The 19,994-nt window shown below is 38.3% G+C and overlaps 4 protein-coding genes across 6 annotated transcripts; 1 reads left to right on the top strand and 3 right to left on the bottom strand.

The window, feature by feature from the left end:
* On the top strand, positions 143 to 7,383 carry LOC18768731 (pentatricopeptide repeat-containing protein At2g17140). 2 transcript variants are annotated; one of them, XM_020553842.1, is made up of 3 exons: positions 143 to 2,700; positions 3,346 to 3,547; positions 7,306 to 7,383. In XM_020553842.1, exons 1-2 carry the CDS (start codon positions 170 to 172, stop codon positions 3,455 to 3,457), a joined length of 2,643 nt encoding a protein of 880 aa, XP_020409431.1. In that variant the 5' UTR covers positions 143 to 169; the 3' UTR covers positions 3,458 to 3,547; positions 7,306 to 7,383. The 2 variants fall into 2 exon arrangements, with proteins under 2 accessions (XP_020409431.1, XP_007200313.2); XM_007200251.2 differs by lacking the exon at positions 7,306 to 7,383 and adding an exon at positions 4,070 to 4,594.
* Positions 4,841 to 9,082, bottom strand: LOC18768551 (protein NLP2). Its single transcript, XM_020553577.1, is given in 6 exon segments — positions 4,841 to 5,337; positions 5,339 to 5,961; positions 6,522 to 7,530; positions 7,639 to 7,686; positions 8,221 to 8,706; positions 8,708 to 9,082. Coding segments are annotated over 6 exon segments (2,808 nt in total). The 3' UTR covers positions 4,841 to 5,070.
* LOC18766672 (zinc finger protein ZAT3) lies at positions 14,269 to 15,327 on the bottom strand. The gene has a single exon (XM_007200480.2). The coding sequence runs from the start codon at positions 15,325 to 15,327 to the stop codon at positions 14,269 to 14,271; it is 1,059 nt and encodes a 352-aa protein (XP_007200542.2).
* On the bottom strand, positions 16,259 to 19,667 carry LOC18767609. 2 transcript variants are annotated; one of them, XM_020570894.1, is made up of 4 exons: positions 19,593 to 19,667; positions 18,116 to 18,878; positions 17,928 to 18,011; positions 16,259 to 16,649 (listed from the first exon to the last, which is right to left on the bottom strand). In XM_020570894.1, exons 2-4 carry the CDS (start codon positions 18,876 to 18,878, stop codon positions 16,552 to 16,554), a joined length of 945 nt encoding a protein of 314 aa, XP_020426483.1. In that variant the 5' UTR covers positions 19,593 to 19,667; the 3' UTR covers positions 16,259 to 16,551. The 2 variants fall into 2 exon arrangements, with proteins under 2 accessions (XP_020426483.1, XP_007200445.1); XM_007200383.2 differs by having other exon boundaries at positions 18,116 to 18,892; positions 19,593 to 19,658.

Raw genomic sequence — 19,994 nt, 5'->3', positions numbered from 1 at the left:
ATTTGAAATTTTTGGTTTATTTATTAACATATTTGTTAAATAAATGTAAAAATATTATGGGCCGGGCCTCATTTCTCTCTTTAATTTTCTTTTTTGAAAGTTCGTTAGTTGAGCTATAAGCTATTCATTCCTCTCCCGCCACACCAAAATTAAAAGAGAACGGAAGGTTATGAGAGGATCGTTAACGCATTCCATGGACCCAACAACCTCACTCACCAAAGCTTTGTTCAAGAACACCAACAATCCCAAACTAGCATGGCACCTCTTCAAGCGTATTCTCTCCTCACCCACCTCCTCCTCCTCTTCAGATCTCTGCCTCCGCTCCCTACCCATCGTTACCCGCATCCTCATCGACTCGAAAATGCACCATGAAATCGATAGCCTTCGCCAGCTCCTTCTCGTCTCGCAGCCCAGCGAAACCCTTCGCCCTTGCCTCGTTTCGCTTGTGCGGTTCTTGGCCAAGTCGAGCCTCTCCGATATGGCCGTTTCCTGTTTTAAAGATCTCCGCAGCCGATTCCCTGATGAGCCCCCTTCTGTTTATTTGTATAATTTGCTTGTTGAGTCCTCTCTTAGGGAGAAGCATGTAGATTTCGTGTTGTGGTTGTATAAGGATATGATCGTCTCGGGGATGAAGCCTGAAACTTATACTTTTAATCTTTTGATTTGTTCCCTGTGTGAATCGGATCGTTTGGATGACGCTCGGGAGGTGTTTGACAAAATGCGTGAGAAGGGTTGTCAACCGAATGAGTACAGTGTTGGGATTTTGGTTCGTGGGTATTGTAGAGCTGGGCTGGCTGTCAGAGGATTGGAGGTTTTGGATCAGATGAGGAGTTGTAATCTTTTGCCAAATAGGGTTGTGTATAATACTTTGATTTCTAGCTTTTGTAAGCAAAGCAAGACTGATGATGCTGAGAAATTGGTAGAGAGGATGAGAGAGGATGGAATGCTTCCAGATGCCGTTACATTCAATTCTAGGATTTCGGCTCTCTGTAGTGCAGGAAAAATCCTTGAAGCTTCTAGAATATTTAGAGATATGCATATAGATCAAGAGATGGGACTGCCTCAACCTAATGTTGTAACGTATAATTTGATGTTACAAGGATTTTGCAGGGAAGATATGTTAGAAGAAGCGGAGAACTTGTTCAAATCTATGGAAAAGGCAGGCAATTTTATTAATTTAGAGAGTTATAACATATGGTTGTTGGGTTTGGTCAAGAATGGGAAGCTCTTAGAGGCACGACTGGTTCTTAAAGAGATGGTAGATAAGGGTATAGAACCTAATATTTACTCATATAACATTGTGATAAATGGCTTATGCAAAAACGGGATGCTCCGTGATGCCAGAATGGTGATGACTCTGATGGTAAGAAACAATATTTCCCCAGATACGGTGACCTACAGTACTTTACTCCATGGGTTCTGCAATAAAGGGAAGGTATTTGAAGCCAGCAATATTTTGCATGAGATGATGATGAATAATTGCTTCCCAAATACTCACACTTGCAACATTTTGCTGCATAGCCTGTGGAAAGAGGGAAGAACATCAGAAGCAGAGGAACTTCTGCAAAAGATGAATGAGAGAGGTTATGGCTTAGATACTGTGACCTGCAATATTGTGATTGATGGTCTATGCAACGATGGGAAATTGGACAAGGCAATTGAAATTGTGAGTGGGATGTGGACTCATGGAAGTGCGGCTCTTGGAAACCTAGGAAACTCCTTTATTGGCCTGGTTGACGATAGTAATAATGGGAAGAAATGCATCCCTGATTTGATCACGTATTCAACCATAATTAGTGGGTTATGCAAGGCTGGGAGGCTTGATGAAGCTAAGAAGAAGTTCATGGAGATGATGGGGAAAAACTTGCACCCTGATTCAGTGATTTATGATATGTTTATAAATAGTTTTTGTAAACAAGGAAGGATATCATCTGCTTTTCGGGTGTTGAAGGACATGGAGAAGAAAGGTTGCAACAAGAGCATTCAAACTTATAATTCACTAGTACTGGGCTTAGGGAGTAAAAAGCAAATATTTGAAATATATGGACTCATGGATGAGATGAGAGAGAGAGGAGTCACTCCTGATGTATGCACTTATAATTATATGATGAATTGTCTCTGTGAAGGAGAGAGAGTCAAAGACGCCACTTCTCTTTTAGATGAAATGCTGCAGAAGGGCATATCTCCTAATATTTCTACCTTCAGAATATTAATTAAAGCTTTCTGCAAGGCATGTGATTTTGGAGTCACACATGAGGTATTTGACATTGCTTTAAGTGTATGTGGCCACAAGGAAGTCTTATATAGTTTGATGTTCAATGAGTTGCTTGCTGGAGGGGAAATCTTGAAAGCTAAAGCGCTATTTGAAGTTGCATTGGACAGGTATTTTTATCTTGGGAATTTCCTCTACAAAGATCTCATTGACAGACTTTGCAAGGATGAAAAGTTAGAGGATGCCAGCAGTATTCTTCACACGATGAAGAATAAAGGATATGGGTTTGATCCAGCATCATTCCTGCCAGTAATTGATGGCTTGAGTAAAAGGGGAAATAAGCAGGAGGCTGATGAACTTGCAGAGGCAATGATGGACATGGAGTCAGAAGGTAGGGTAGGAGATAAGGTTTACCGAATCGAGAGGGAAATAATTGGTGGAAAACCAAGTAACAATGGTGGAAGTGATTGGCAGACCATAGTGCACAGGTATGGTGGATGAAAGGTTATACATGATTTGTTTCTTCTTAACTTCCCTTTTGGTTAATCACATTCTGACATTGTTTTGTGGTTATAACTGGACCATATTGGTTTCTGTACTTAATTTACTTTTGAATTGATATTTTCATGAGTTGTATTTTTTTTATCTTCTCCCTCTCTCCAGTGTGCAACTTATTTCTGTTTGCGCATAAGGAACCTCTCCAGTCTTAGAAACAAATACCATAAAGAATGATGGTATATCTTATTCATACAATATACCAAACGTTACAAATAACCCAATAACTTTACTTGTTTCTGCCATAACCTTGAGTGAATATGCAATCATTTTTCTTCTAAGGGGAGGGGCAAGGCATTTGATGAAGAGCCTCAAATAGTCATTTAATAAGCTTCATGGCTGAGTCAGGCCTGCCCATATTCAATTTCATTAGATTCTTTATCACACCGCTGTAGTCACAAATCCTGGCTCCACTTAAGTTACTGCATCGTTGATTTTCAAATGGTGCCTTGAACTTGATGCTTGAAGCCCTTTAAGGTTTTGATTGGTGCAATCTAGCCTTTCTTAATTTTATTATCAACTTTGTAGTCTGTGATGATATTCCTAAACTGGTAACTCTTACCTTTGTTTTTTCACAGAGATGATGGCAGTGGAATTGCACTGAAAACCCTTAAGCGGGTACAGAAAGGCTGGGGTCGAGGGAGTCTAACGAGTTTGCAGTCCCAGAAAAACGAATTTATTGATTACTGAGATTCAGTGAACAATTTCGTGGAGTAGGTTGGAGAGATAAGGGAACCCCAAAAATAAAGCCAAGAAAGAAATCAACCTTTATGATTCCAGGTATAATTGGTTTTTCTCATTTTGACTTGTCTCCCTTGAAAAAAAATTATATATTCTCATGAGTGGCAGGCAATGTGAAATCAATGAGAACCCAGCAGTAAGTCTTGTCAAAATCCCATGTAGGATTAGCAGCCAAGCTTGCTCAGTGAATAAACGTAATTACTTTGTCTTATGTTAGATATCTTACAGCACAATTAGACTGAAATCCCTCCAAGGATAGATTGCACTAACTAGAAATCAATGAGCTCTTCGTGTTAGGCTGTTGGTATGCAAGATCTCATGCAGCTCACTTTGTTTTAGGCTGTTGGTTTGACTTTCTTTTTCTAGAATTCTCTTTAACCAAAAAATGGTTTCTGTACCATAGTTTTGCATTGTTGTTGAATAGCAATTAACAAACTAGGTGAATAATTATCATCTGCTTGTGAAGGTCCAAACTTTTGTGGTCTCTTTATATACTTGCCGCTACCTGCTATAGTAACTTAATTTCTAGCACTAAAGCTCAACCAATCTATCTTTTTTCAGGTGTTTCATCCTTATGTGTGTTGAGTGAACTTGATTGGGCTTGGTATTCCTACCAATATGCTACTTTTGTTTGGGCATTATGCTTTAGTATGAAATGGCATTGGTCGCTATAAATCATATTTTCCTACTTTGCGGTAATAATTTGACTAGACTGACTGGCGCCAAAGTTGAAGGAAGCTAGAACCCTAGTTGTTACCTCTAGAGGATGCACGCCACAAGATCTGCCTTCGTCATTCGAGGACATGGTTCCCCAAGTATCGCCTCTACTCAGTTGTGAGATCTCCATCTGCCCATTGAAAACCTCATATTGGCCTAGGCACTCTGCTCAATTGTTGTCTCCCTTGGTTCTTTCACACTGAATTGTGTTTCTCATATCTGATATTTGCTTGCTTGGGTCCATTGTGCCTGTATTCCTAGTCTGTAAATAGATCCATATTTTACGCCAGGTATAACTTCTGTAAATAAAATGTCAAATTTGTGAAATTTATAAAACATGTAGATATATATTCTCTACAGTTGCTGTCTCATCGTACTTGTCACATAGAAACACACACACGAAAATATATACACAAATTTCACAAACATATTTCTTGTTTCTCCTCTTTGACAATAATATGTGACGTATTTACTGCACCCTAAGCCTTTAAATACAACCTTAGATACTGAATAGCACCAAATAGAATGTTCATACAATGGCAGTTTCACAGATGAAAACTGCCAGATATGTAATTTCATGATTTATACAGCCTAGGATGGCTAAGTGTGGTCCTAATAAATAAATAAATAATAACATAATTCAAATTATTTCAGCTTGATTAACCATTTGATCTACAAAATAAGATGAAATGACTTTTTATGCTGACATAAAACTGTGAACAGATTCCTAAGTTCTCAACCAACCATCAACATAATTCCTTTCTAACAACTCCACCAGATGACAACTGTACACTCTTTGATCCTAAACATGTGCCAAGTAGAAAACTGCAATAGTGATGATAATGTTAGGATGGGCGGCTGTTGCCAAAAGAGGCTGCTAGATTTGGATGAAAAACTTGTTGAAGGCAGAGCCTGACTGTGCGGCCTGGAGATGAGCTGTATATCTCCATGCACTCTTCAAGATCAGCATCACAATTTAAAAGAACCCACTCGCAATCATCGTCCAGGTGCTTGATCCCAGTTCTACTGATATCATCTAAATTGAATCTTCTTGCAATCTCTAGTTGCAAATCTCTGAAACTACAGTTTGGTAGCATGCTGAACCTTTTTTTTTTCATCTCTGAAAGTAGCTTTTACTCTGTAAACGCCCCCATCCCGCAAGCTCTGGCCACTGCTTCCTGGTAAGGGAGATAAGTTCTCATAACTCAGGTTGTCACTGAAGGATTTATGGCTTTGGGATCTATGGATAAGCTTTGTTTCCTCTTGAAATGAGGCATGTAAGTCTGCATCGCCGCAAGCTCTCTTTAGCACTCCAACAGGGTCTTCTGTCATTAAAGAATCTCCACTACCCAAGGTGTTGATAGTAATTGTATGCTGTTGTGCTCCAGCAACACAGACATTTGGACCAGAAGTCTGACTGCATGACGAGGATGGAGACTTTGTAGTGGTTACATGGCTATACAAGCCACTCTGATCATGTTGTTGAGGGTTTACTTGCTTGGAATGGTCGCTCATATTCATCGATGAATACTGACCAGACCCTGGAAACTTCGGAAAGTTCAACTCTGGGAAGCTTGAGTAGAAGGAACCAATATGAATAGCACCCTCCGCACCCTGGACTGAGTCGATCACGAGCTGGAGTTTCTTGAGAGAGTGGCCTACCTTTTTTATCTTTCGAGAAGGCCATCGGGTAATCCCATGTTGCCTGCATATCCTTTTCAGAGTAGTGGGGCAAACTGCATATGAAACAAAGTGTGTAAGAGATTATTGGTGAGCTAGCTATTCGCTAAAAATCTCTGGAGAGAGTGAATAGAACTGCCAACTAAATTGATGGAGGGCAAAATCCATGTGGTAGCTTAGAACTTGATTGAGATTTTAGCCAATAGTTTCCTGACTGAAGTCAAATGACTTGAGATAAACGTATCTCTGACGCCCTAACTCTAAGGTAAAACAATCCAGCCTCTTCTTACAAGGAGTATGCAGGGCTGCTACTTGAAATCAGGAACAGAAAAAGTCTAAATGTCAAGGAACATAACAAGGTTATGCCTTCTTTTTCTTTTTCTTTTTTTATCGGAAAATAAGGTTATGCCTAGACCCTGCATTTAGATGCAAGAAGGAAATTTTGTTTCAAAGAGTTTTCTTGAAATGGCTTTAGCAGAATCTAATTATAGCATTAAGAAAGGATTTTAGACAGTGCACTAGGTGTATATATCATTGAGTTGTCATGTTGAATATTTAATCTGAAAAATATCAGAAAAGTACTAGTTGTATGTATATGTAATGGATTTTCTCCTACCTCCAATGCTTTTGGAAGCATCTTTTAGACTCCCTGCGAAATATTGCCGAAGAACTGGCAAGCTGATTCTCTTCTCTGTCTTTGTCCTCCTCTTCTCACCGGCTTTTCTGCCACCTGATGTGCGATGCCCACCAAAAGAATAAGAGTCTGCACCACCCTCAACATTTCCATGTGATCCAGAACTTTGATGGAGCTGCCCAAATTCTGAAAATACCTGCCCACTGTGTAAGCTCCCCTGAGTGTTACCCCAATGGGTTGTCACCTTGAACTCTTCCTTAGGTTCTTCTGTTTGATAATCCAATGAGACAGAGACGCCTTTACCCTTCTGTTGGGCCTCAATCATATGTGCAATCCAGGAAGACTCTTTTCCAGAGGGCTCTTCGGGGGGAGAAGATATCAGTCTCTGAGTTTCTTCTGTATGAAGTCCTCCATCTGAACCAATAACTGGTTCCCTGATTGGGAACATGATTTCCTCTTTGAGTTCTTTGTCTACGTTCATATGTAGACTCTGACAAGCCTGCTGTATAACAATGCACAGTGAGTTGAGCATCTGTTTCTGTTCTTCAGGGTCTTGGCAATCCTTAGGTAAGAAAAATTCCAGGACCAAATCAGCTGGTCCAGTATAGACACTTCGAAAGGGAATTGCTACAGCAGCATGCAGCCCAAACATCCTAGCATGGTGAGAGAGAGGATATTCCGTCTTGCTAAAGGCTTTTATGTCAGTTGCAAAACACGGTTTGTTTATTGTGAATGCTGTTCCAACAATTCCTTGACCTTGAAACAGGTGATGCTCAGAGCACGCTTCATGGAAGCCCAGTATGTCAAGATCAGCCACAAAGCAAGCAGCATCCACTATCGAAACACAACGAGCATAGTTCTCATCAGAGTGTCGGCATCCGCCTTTGCCTTGTTGGATACATGGAGCCCAAGTCTGAGCCAAAGGCAATCTATGAGTCTTGCAGACAGATGCTAACACCTCTACTATTTCAGTCAAGGCAGCTTGGTACAGCTCATCATGCGTCTGACAAGACAAAAAAAGAGCAGTAAGCACATCTGTGATATTAGGAATGAATTGTAAGATAATCGAAGTTTCTGTTCTGCTGTGCCATCCTCTTACCTTTACACACAAGGGCCAGAAGTTCTGAGAGCTCCTGAGATCAACAGCCTGCAAATCAATATGCTTTATTTGGTTAGAACATAAATAATCATTGTATATCCAGTTTGTACTTGGTTGCTTGCAACATAGTAATTTTTTGCCTATAAGTACAAGATCAGTCTCCTCAGTTGAGGAAGACACAAAACTCAGCCTTTATAAATTTATTAAAGATTTTTTAAACTCCTAACAATTATTTTTAATGCAGTAGCAAAAATCACAATGAAGAACATGTGAGGAATCTGAGAGTCAATTTCCATATCAGCACAACAAATTTTGTGCAACACAAATGAATGAAAATAGTTTTTTTTTTTTTTTTTTTTTTGGGCCAAATGGAAAGACAACATATAGATACTTGCATGGCATGACGAGCAAAATATGTGTGGATGTGAGCTACTATTTAATTAACTAATCATTAATATAATTCACTGAAATTAATGATTTTCTCATACTTCTTCAGAGATATATAATCAAAATTTCTGAAGCTTTTTCTGAAGTCTACTTATAATTAGAATTTCTGAAGAAGAATTTGAAGAAAGAAGAGACCTCAAGCGCTTGGCAGACATATTCAAGTTCTGGACGATCATTGACCTTTTGAGGAGCCATTACAATCTCAACGACCCCCAAGCAAGTTCCACTGCCGTTTTCAAAGATGGGAAGGGCCAGAGAATCCCGAACATCGTACTGCTGAGCATAATCGATACGAGGGTACTCGTAGCTTCTGAAGAAACGAACATCGGGAGTCCACTCAAGCAACTTCCCCAGAAAGGCTCTACTGGGCAACCCGACAGACTCAGCTGAATCCTCCTCAGTTATGAACTGGTAATCTTTGGAAACATTTCTGTAGCCTGCAAGACTCTTGGAGTTTGGGTCAAGAGAGAATGGCTGATCATGAGTGGTGAGATATTGCCTGCCTCCTCTCTTAATAGGCACCCAAATTTGAATAAGCACATCTCTGCCTTTTGTGCATTCTTTCAAGTATCCAATGGCCAGCATTAGCCTCTCTTTCACAGAAGATGAAGGGCCTGGATTTTGCCCTGGGACCAATCCACAACCTCCTGCCTGCCTCAGTGTTGCCTTCAACTACAAAACTAGAGTGGGATTCAGGATAACTTCCATCTGTGTTTTCTTCTTGATAGATTTGCTGATGGGGGCTCGTACTCAAATGAGCAACAGTGCTGTTAGACTGATGATCATAAGGAGGAAAGTAATGTGAAGGATGGTCAGTTAGAGCCTGAGAAATCGGAGGACAAACCGGCTGCTGCTGCTGCTGCAGAAGGTTGAATCCGGCATTGCTCTGCAACCAGCATCCTTCAAATAAAATCTCATCCATGAAGTCCCCTTCCATGGTTGTGTCATACAATGTCCCACAGGAAGAAGAATTTGGCATCAAGGCACCATAGTCCATAGTGCAGAGTTTTTTTTTTTTTTTTTTTTTTTCCTTCTTCTTTTTGTTCAAGTTTCCAGCAGATCCGCCTATAATCAATGACAAACTAAATTTCAGACACAGTCAAGACCCGGGAACCCTCAGGATGAAGAAAATTAAAAGGAAGAAACTAATTGCCATTTTAGACTAAGAAACTAACTACAGCTTGACATACACACATGAACTCATACACAATATACACACTTTTTTATTTTAAATGTAGAGTTCAGAACTTTTGTCCACTCCAGAACAATTTTTTTTTTCTTTTTTGAAACTTCATTGGTCCAGAAGTTACATCAGCCTGGGTTCAAACTGCACTCATGATGAGAGTCAACAAAACAAGATTTCTGATTTCAATATTTAGGATTCATGAACATATCTAAGTCAGAGAAAATCAAGAACCTAAGTTCATAAAAATATCCTGTTTTTGTGTTATTAAGAAACTGGTTAATTTGTACAAAGAAAGATACAAACAAAACAAGTCCTAGAACCTTTATACATGCCTGCATAGAACTGGGTATAGAAAAGAAAAGAATGTTATAGAAAACAGAAGAGAATTAGATCAAAGTCACTCATCACTCACTGTGTGAACTCAGATTGAAGGAAAAAGTTATCTCAGTTGAGCTTTTATGAAGAAACAAGCTGAAGTTTAGTGTCACAACAAGAAACTGAATTGGTCTCCCACCATGCACACAAAGGAAATAAAGGAATTTCTTTCTCTCTCGATGTCTCAAAAAAAAAAAAGAGTTTGGTATTTATGTATCCTCCTCCTTAGAGAGAGACTCAGAGTTGTTCAAGCTTCCTCCTCTCTTGGTTTTTGGGTGTCTAATTCTTTGAGGCAGGACGTGTGAAGAATCTCCTATTTAAGAGCCAAAGAAACCTTTTTTTTATTTTTTATTTTTAAAGAATCTCTTATGTAACTTGGACCCCACAAACAGAAAAAAAATTATTTTTTTTTGTTAAAATCAATTTAAAAAAGCCATGTCTTAGATCAAGCAGTTCATCATGTTCCAATCATGCATCCTTTCAATTCCAGTAATGTTTTGTTCTGGCAGTCAACTGTGCTCAAGTAAAATCTAGACGCGAATATAAAGATTAAAAATAATAACTCTCTCTCTTCCTCTCTCTTTCTCTCTCTATGTATGCGGCTAATTCCGCTGTCCTTACGACACATGTCAGAAGGAGACTCATCCTTGGGTGAAGAAGTATTTTCAAGTGACGCACACTGTAATGTTCTCTTCTTCTTCTCTTACACACGTGCACGCCATCGGTGAAAAGGATGCCTCTCTATTTAATTGAATTTAATCCTTTTCTTAATCATAATTAATTACCTTTAAAACTTCAACATATGAATATACAGTAAATGCCAGTATTTTTAAAGTAGAGGGCGTATTTTTATTGTATGTATAACATAGTATGCCTACGTTTACCTCGTAAGACAACATTACTTTTACAATATATATACGTAGGGAAAATTAATGTCACTTGAACTATAAGCTTAGTTGCAATTTGTCACTTATCAAAGAAAACACTTTAAATATATCACCTCATGTTACAATTTTGTTGTAATAATGTGCCACCTATTATCTAATTCCATATATATTTTTTCGTTCAAAAATTCGTACATGATTTGCAAGTGACCATTTCAAAGGATATTTTGATACCCGAAATATATTTACATACGCTCACGTGTGAAGCACATGCAACTTTTTTAGATGAAAGAATGTATGCACTAAGTCGTAGATGGCACATTACGATAAGAGTAATGCTATTTAGACACACAACATTGACCACCTTAACTGACCACCTTATGTGGCAACTGATGTGTCATATCATGTCAATTAATGAATGTTTCCATGTCAATTAAAAAACAAATTAAAAAAACCCTAGCATTCCTAGTGAGTGGCCTCATGGCAACATTCATTAATTGACATAGCATGACATATCAGTTGCCACATAAGGTGGTCAGTTAAGGTGGTCAATGTTGTGTGTCCAAATAGCATTACTCATTACGATAAAATCTGAATTGGGGTGACACATTGCTTCAACTTTTTTTCAAATGGTAAGAAGTCCTAAAGTTGAAGTGCACAATTTTATTTGGTAAGTTGTAACCAACACGCTGCATACAAATATCCCTCTCACTAATCAAATTTTGTTTTCTTATGCTAATTTTATCTTATTATTTTACTTGCTTAGATTCTTTTTACGTCGGCCAGTGTTGTAAACAGTTGTAAGTGAAGTGAGAGCATCTATAAGCTCTGATGAGGAGTAAGAGGACTACAAGTAAATCTAAAGGGAAGACAACAAGAGGAGTAGAAGGAATTAAGGAGGCTTGTTCATCTTCATCAGCAGAAAAAGATGTTATAGTAAAAGATGTTATAGTAGAAAACTAGGTGCTTGAATAATGCTGATTGATTATGCTTAAACATAGATCAGTCAGAGGACCCAAATTTTCATGTCCCAACTCAAATGGGCAGACAGGGAAAGGGAAAAAAAAGTGTCACATGGTTGGTTGAATTGAGGCAAGATATTCACATGGATCATATTGCAGAAAATATAGATAAACACTACAACAATAATGGGCAAAGCCGACACTAACAGACGACGGATTACGATTATTTGACTTAAATCTATAAGCAAAGCTCTGATTGAGTAGTTCGAGGGAAAAACCAAGTGAAATTGTGATTAAGTTTCCTTCAATCATGATAATTTGCTTACTATGAGGGCCTCCATATAGAGCAGTGTCACAATGTTCAGTGGGGAGAGCTAGAATCAGTAGGGTTAGGTGAAGTCTCTGTTGGTGTCAGTGTTTAGTAAGGTGAAAATAATGCACAGTAAATATTTAATTTTCTCTAATCAGAAACAGTAAAAATTTAATTTTTCTCCAATCAGAAACAGTAAAAGGGCCTTCCACTGAGGTAATTGTATAATCTTTGTAAATGGAGAGTTGAGTTGGTGAGGCTTAGGGTTAGTGGAAGAAACCTGATGTCTGGTCCTTTTTTTGTTGTTCAAAACCCAACCAGTGATTAAAAATTTCTCTTGACAGCAAAGTGATTGTGAGAAAGTGATGGTCATTTATGATAAACATGAACCTGCAGAAAACATGTATATGCAGTGGGATGTAGACTGCTATACTTTTCTATTGCTCGACTTTTTGAATTGAACAGTGGCAAAAGTCTACATTGTTAATAATGCAAGATTAGTAGGGCCAATTTATAATGGGAATTGGGATTTTGATGTTAAAGCAAAATTTGGATTAATTTCTAAATTCCATCACAGTCAATGGCATATGAAGTAGTTCCCAGATAGTGTGAGTGGAATCTAATCAACCCTTCAGCTAAAACAGCATTTGATTGGGTTGTCAAGGCAGAAATCATGAAGTCATGTTCAGTTTTAGTTGGGTTGCTTTAAAATTTTACCCAAAAATTATCAAGTGACTCAGAAAGTTGGAAAAAAGGGTTTATCAGAAATCATGAGTGCATTGTTGAAGTGTATACATCAAGCTTTTCAAAGATTTGTTGTTGTATATATATATATATAATTCTTGAGTCTCAGAGACCAGTTACTTTTTTTGGGTTATTTTTATATAAAGATTTGAAAGGGTCATGTCATGTTGGGGTTTCGTGTGAAGTTTGTTTATAGAAGTGACCATATATAGAATGACAGTAATTGACTGCTACTTAGGGCAAAGGAAAAAAAAAAAAGGTTGATATGGGCAATGTCTATTCTCCGACAGAGAGGATGATGTGCTAGTTCAATCATTTAACATGATAAAGGAAAAATTAATTAGTTTTAATTTTTTTAATAATTAAATTCTATATATTGATTTGAATATTATAACTATAATGAATGACGTACCCTGCCATTACAGGTATAATGACTTTCCTTTTTCTTCTACTTTCTCACAAACCAAACAGAAAATCTGATTGTAAACTACACAAATCACCAAGAAGAATCCTCTAAGTTGCAGAGATGAGAGAGATTCTTTCAAGGCAAAGTTACTTTAGGTAAAATTGATGTAATGGTGTTAGTTGACTTAAGCTTTATACCATGTTTTACCCAATTGTGAATTTTTGAGGCTTAGAGTAATGTAAAGTAGATCAGCCTTTGAAAGAAAAAGTTGTGCAGCTGTGTTAATTGAACATGAGTCAGGAAAGCTTGAAAAAGTAAATATCTGAGATACAGACCTACATATGCCAGCAGATTAACAGTTTCTTAAAGTTAAAAAGTAAAGACTAGATTCTTATCCATAAGGTAACTTTGATCTTTTTCTTTACTGTGAGAAATTTAAAGCATCTCAACTTACATATGGAAAGGATCATTTCCAAAGTCAGCCAAATTCTAGGTCTAGATGGGTCAGAAATATGAGACTAGGAATGATTTGATTCTGTTGAAACCCAAGATCACATTCACATACAAACCCATAAATGGATTGTGCAGCTAGCCCAAACTATTTTCTCCACAAATATACTGCCTTGTGAACTCTTCTTCCCTTGATGATTGATTATTAGCCCTGCACTCTGTATAATTTAAGGCCACCAAAAGTTGATCATGTGTGTTTCTATATCCATTACCAGTGATATAAATCATCGGTCACAAAGATTATAACTAGCCACAAGAATCAGAATCTTATAGACTATCAAGGGTGGTATGATTCAGTAGAATTTATCCCACGGTTCACAAATCTAAAAGGAAGCACTATTTCCACAACCAAGAGGCTTTGTTTGCAAACCCAACTGACAACAGTGCTAAGTGTGTGCATCAATTTAGCCATTTGGGGCAAGTACCCCAATCTGAATTCATTACATCAAATCCAATGGGCTAATAAAAAAAACTTGAACAAACTACTGTTTTACTGATTTTTCAGACTACATTTGGTTTTTGGACCACTGTCAGACTTGACATTAGGACTAACTATTCAATCTTTGGACCAACTGGATTTATACAAACAGAACTGAGCTTTGTAATTTATAAGTATATTAGTAATGAGATACTGTATTTTCAGGTATTCTGTGAAACACAATATTTGTCTCCTAATTGTGGAGCCAACAAAAGTTTTAACTAAAACACATCTTTTCCAAGTCAAATATCAATAGTTACAAAATATACCAATCCTAATTAAGTTGCTAGTAACATTAGAGAGTTAGCAGACAGAAATTTAAGTCCCCTCAAAGACCCAACCTTAAATCCAAAGTGATGAGGCCTGAAGAAGAGGATTGAGCATCTTCAATATGAGAAGCTGCAGGCAAATTCAAATCCAATCCACCAGAATGGCCTTCCTTTGAAATCCCACTAGGCTGCTGGTGCTGCTGACTTAGCCCTAATTGGGTCATCATCATGGATGATGATGATGGCTCATCCCCTTTGTCCCAATGACACCTCATGTGCCCTCCCAAAGCTTGACCACTTGAAAAAACCCTCCAACAAACACTACACTTGTGCCCTGATCCTCCCAACACCATAACCATCTTATTATTCTCCTCCATCACATCATCATCCTCATCATCCCGTTCACCATCACCATTGTGATGATGATCCTGATCAACCTCACCATCACTCCTTGTAATTGCAAAACAGCCCTTCACATTCTTGTGGCTTGCCCTGTGGCCCCCCAAAGCCTGGTGGGACCCAAATACTTTCTTGCAACTTGAACACTCAAACCTCCCATTACCACCATCAAACACCTCTTGAGCACCCTGAAAAGTACTTGTACTAATACTCTGAGTAGTGATCTCATTACTTGTCCCATTAGTGCACCCACTAGCAAGCATTATCAAACTCGAGGCCGCCTCGTGGTCTGCTTCCCCCATTGCCCATTCCAACTCACTCAACGGCGCGTTCGGGGAAACGGGTCGTCGTAAGTTGGGCGGCGGGTCGATGCCGCGCCACTGCCGCTCAGGGTGGCAACGCATGTGCCCAAACAGAGCCTTCCATGACCAAAACTTCTTCCCACACTCACTACAGGGCTTTGTGATCTTTGGCGCAGATGGGTCGGGTTTTTTGGCATACTTGGGCCTTGAAATCCTACTTGGAGCAATTGGGTTGTCGAGTCTGATCAGTTTCGAGCGTTTTTTCCTGGGATTTTGGTGGGTTTTATCGTCCCCAACAAAATAAGTGGAAGAAGAAGAAGCAGCAGCGGAAGCAGTGGAGGGGGTGGCGGTGGTGGAAACAACGAGGTCTTGGTGGGTTGTGGGGAATCGGAAATCCAGGTCGGGAGAGTTGTTCATTGAAGCTTTTCTCTGATTTTGGCGAAGAAAGACAAAAAAATTGGGGGAGGACGAAAAAAGTCGAACAGTTGGCGTAGGTTTGGATTTTGTAGGGCAGGAAAGCAGTTACTTTGGACTCATCTTGAATTGGCAGTTATAAACAGTTACTGTGGTTCCTATCCGTACAGTTCAAACCCACTATCCCATAATGTATATACTTTTTTGGGTATTTATTTCTTTTCTTCATCCACAAGCACATTGCGTGTGCATCAAGGTGGCAAGCAAAGAAAAAAAAAAGTGGCAAAGGAAAAAATGAAGTGGCAAGCAAAAACGAAAAAAAGTGACAATCAAACAAAACAAAAACAAAAAAACTGGCAATAAGCAGCTTTTCTTAAAAATGTATGTTCCATTACGCAAAATCTCTATTTTTCTCTTTACAAATAATGGGGACTTAAAATAATAATAATAAGTATAACCCTTTCACTTTCTAAAGATGCATTGTAATTTGTAACCAACAAATTCTACTTAAAAACCAGTCATTGTTGCTTTTTCATTTAACTAACTTTTTTCGGTGGGGTAGGGTTTGGGATATCATAAAATTTCCACGAAGCATTGAACTGAGCTGAAGGTGTACATGATTATCTCTTGCCTTTTGACAAAATGGAACTGAACTGAATTATTTCAATTAAATGGGATAAGTGTTATGCATGATGTTCAGTAAACTTACAAATTTTGAGAATGAACTTATTAAATTGGACAACAATAGTGTCTGTGTCTTATAAGGACGGCAAGCCAAGCCACTAAATGGGGTCCAAAACAAACCTCACTTTACCACCTAAAACTTGGGTTCAAAAGTATAGAGGGAACAGCTAGGACCACCACATTTTGAGCCCAATACACAGAGAACCACAGAGGACATAGCCCAACACAAACTAAACGAGCAAGGATCAAATCAGAAGCTGTACCAACGAAGCATTAAGATAGCATCATAACAATTGACAAATTTTCTTTTACATTTTTTTCAACAGTTACAATTCAATCATTTTCAGCAGCTTTGGATACAGCTGATACCAAAAAAAGAAAATTACAGTATATACGATAGGCTGAATATTACAGACTTGCAGTGAATACCAGCAAACCAACTGCAGAAAAGATGCAACCAGTGTAAAAGAAACTGGTAGGCACACTTCTATCCAGCAGCAATTTACTGAGCATCACAATTACCCCCTCCTCCCTGGTGTCCTTTCACTTATCTGATCGGTCTTGATGAGTTGACGGTACTTTGAATTGCTTCGCAGGTTTCCCTAGAACATTCAGAAACCCAACACGCTGCAATTCTTTTGCTGCAAGAATCGGAGATGCAAAGAGGAATATAAGAGAAATAGGTTTTGTGCTGTTTCCACATATTTCACGTGAAAACATAATAGGCACAATCAAATAGAAAGCTTAAAACTTCATATGCATCCACCACTACCCGACTAAACAGTTGTGGCCACAGAAAAAAAGGCATGATTACCAGACATTATATCAAAACATTATGCTTTATATTGCCTAGTAGTCATAAAAGATTAAAAGATCTTGGGCTCTTTCAACTCTAACCAATCATAAAATAGATTATAGAGTTTAAAATGACAAACAGTAACGAATGCTTTTGAAAAAGATAGATGCCAGGTAATTGGACGACAGCACTTACACTGAAATACCAAAATCCACACACACAAAAAGTCCATAAAAATATTGTCTATAAGTTTAGTGGACCTCAAATTGTTTACAATTCCCACATCACATACATCTGTAACATAACTCACTGAAAAGAATGAACAAGGCAGCCAATCCGCAAGCAGCCTTGCCAATGTTTGTTTTCACCAAGTCACATGTATCATGCGGTTGTGCATACTTCAGATACTGGCTCGTTCTTTTTTCTTAATTTCTGAGAACAGTACCAGTTATGTTTCTGAGTACATATGGGGGACTACGATGGCCAACTCAACAGATGATTTGACTTTACTATACATGAAGATAGATCAAAGTATCATTAACCTAGTCACGTATACATGCCATACAGGCATATAAGAAAATATCCATGGTACAAAGTAAACATCTCGGGTGATTTCCTTTAAAAGAGGAAAAAAAACATCCTTACCATCGAAACTTATTGATTGATGATTGTTTAAATAATCTCCATATAGACTTTCTTTTATCCTTGTACATAAACAAGTACAGCAGATCAATTTAGCTACCAAACATGTGAAAACATTGAGAATTTTGAGAAACCAAATAACAGACACTGAAAAAAGATATAAAAGAATCAACTCACAACTCTGCATAATGTTGTTAAAATAAGTAGTACCCCAATACAAGATCACTTCCAACAAAATAACCTGTGAATCTTCGGAGCTGAAGTGGACGAAGATATTTCGCGGATTAGGCAAGCAAGTAATTGCAAGTAAAGAAATATTTTTGTTTATTTTCCCATTGTGAAGTTACACAAAGACCACGGATAAATATATTTAGAATAAGACAAAAAAGCATGAATTTCCATCATTAGTTCTTTCCAAGTCAGGAGATTTGTTTAGCATCTTTCTATTTAAAGAAAGAGTAAGACACAATTTTCAGCTTACCTTCCTCCAGCGAAAGCTGAATTGATCTCTTTTCCAACTCAACTGCATGTCTGCTCAGGTCAACTGAGGAGAGCGACCGCAGCACTAACAGATGAACATAAATCAAAGGGTAAATCAGTATAGTTAAAATTTAAGCAATTTGAAACAAAAAAAATCTTAAGGTGGATTTTCTCAATTCAAGAGCGTACTGTGGAGATAATCCTCTTGCTCTGACTGGTCCAATTTCCTTAATAGCAACTGCAATTGATGACATCGCGCTTCCCAGTGCAGATTTCTGAGTCCCTTTGAACCAGCCAATGTTTGGGTAGCAGAAGCAAGGGGATTGGATCCTGATGGTGCTATTCTTATACCAGACTTACAATGTGGGGCACTAACTGAAGGTTTTCCAGGCTGGATGGTTGAAGCTGACATCGGAAAAGGTGCAAAAGCCGGAATGCAATAAACTTTTGACTCCTTTGTTTGGAATATGGGTCGGGCGCTTGCCTCTTGGTGACTGGGTCGGGTGCTTGTCTCGTGGTGACTGGGTCGGGTGCTTGCCTCGTGGTGACTAAGCGTCCTTGATACCTGACAATCAGCATTAATGCTTGCATTATCACAAGTACTACTTCTGACTACATCTGCTTCCGACTTTCTACGAACATAGACAAGATGCCCATTTGCAGCACTGCTACTGGGGAGCTGGTGTTGAGGAAGGCTCATCGGGCACTCAGGTTCAGGTAAAGGTCTCTTGGTGCCCGAAACTCTAGGAGCATTACTAATGTGTCCTCCATCCTTTAATAGAGGAGAGTTCCCAAAAGAGTTGGGCATTGCAACTCTAATATCATTTTGCAGATCTCTTAACGCAGTCTTCTTTACAGGAACTGACAGTTGCTTATCATGAACAGGCAATTCGGATTCGGTAGCTCCCATCCCATATTCACTAAATTTAGAATCTATGGTTTGCTGAACCATCTGAAGTAATTAACCTTGTGATGGAAAAATCAGTCAAAAGTAGCAAATTACAATTTCTAAAACAACTAGGGTACTAATAAGTGTAACAAATAAATAAATAAGCAAAACTTCGGAAAAGCATTAACTATTGTATACTCGACATTTTATCTTTCCTTTTTGGCGGGAAAACTCAAGTTTGGAACTATGATCTTAAAACACATTGTAAGTTTCTTTTGATACACAGGAGAGCCAAACTTAGCATCATGAAAATACCAATTTAGCTGCCAATGACCCAACAAATGCATACCATTTCCAGACTAAAAGCAGGTTAAATGCTAATGGATGATCATATAACTTTCTCACTTCAGATGCTTGGATTGAATGTTGTAACCCCAGAAAATTCAAGAAAAATTGCAATAAACGAATGACCCTGATATAGATCAATGCATGTTCATATGAATTTTAACAATTTAAGACATGGGTTCTATTGAAATCGAAAATTAAGGAGCACCCATTTGATCGATTTAACTTTAGGCAAGAAATTACTGCGATTAGTTAGTCATGCAATTGAGTTTTGATCATGTTAGGCAACCACACACCTAAATAGAGCGTCTCAAAATATATGCATACGCCTAAACAGAAGGAAAATAGAAGAACAGAGTAAGACTCGAGCAAGAAAAGAAAGAGCTTGATCGAGAAAAATTCCAATCCAAGGTAAAGGGGAAGAAGCATTACCGTAGCTCATTGGAACCGCTTCAAGTTGAAACAGAAAAAAGACGGGTTTCAAAAGCCAGAAGCTTTGGCTCTAAGCCTCTGATAATGTGTGGAGTTTGTAGTTTAGTCCCTCCGTATGCTTTAGAAATTTGATTTTGGTCCCACAATCTTTTGGTATTTATAATTTGCCCCAGAAGTTTGATATAATATAGACCTAACCTAATTATCAACACTTTATCTTTTCCTGCTTTATTTTTTCTTTTTACACTTGGATTGGTTGGACATGAAAGTTGAAACTAGAAAACAAGTTTCAGATCCCGTAGATGACAAGTAAAAGATCATAAACTCTTAGAAGTCTAGTTATTCGAAGATGAAAATTACAAATTGTGAGTTCTTCTGTGTTTGGAAGCAACAAAAACCACT

Source organism: Prunus persica, chromosome G8, assembly GCF_000346465.2.
Source record: "Prunus persica cultivar Lovell chromosome G8, Prunus_persica_NCBIv2, whole genome shotgun sequence".
Taxonomy (NCBI): Eukaryota; Viridiplantae; Streptophyta; class Magnoliopsida; order Rosales; family Rosaceae; genus Prunus; species Prunus persica.
Note: the sequence above shows the minus strand (reverse complement) of the source record. Positions and strands in the feature narration are given on the sequence as shown.

What these genes read in the sequence shown, in the direction of transcription:
- LOC18768731 (XM_020553842.1), top strand. Translation starts at nt 170, where the DNA reads ATGAGAGGATCGTTAACGCATTCCATGGACCCAACAACCTCACTCACC. An exon ending in TGGCAGACCATAGTGCACAG is followed by an intron (nt 2,701 to 3,345) that starts GTATGGTGGATG and finishes GTTTTTTCACAG; the next exon opens with AGATGATGGCAGTGGAATTG.
- LOC18766672 (XM_007200480.2), bottom strand. Translation starts at nt 15,327, where the DNA reads ATGAACAACTCTCCCGACCTGGATTTCCGATTCCCCACAACCCACCAA.
- LOC18767609 (XM_020570894.1), bottom strand. Translation starts at nt 18,878, where the DNA reads ATGGTTCAGCAAACCATAGATTCTAAATTTAGTGAATATGGGATGGGA. An exon ending in GCAAGAGGATTATCTCCACA is followed by an intron (nt 18,012 to 18,115) that starts GTACGCTCTTGA and finishes TTCATCTGTTAG; the next exon opens with TGCTGCGGTCGCTCTCCTCA. An exon ending in TCAGCTTTCGCTGGAGGAAG is followed by an intron (nt 16,650 to 17,927) that starts GTAAGCTGAAAA and finishes CGATTCTTGCAG; the next exon opens with CAAAAGAATTGCAGCGTGTT.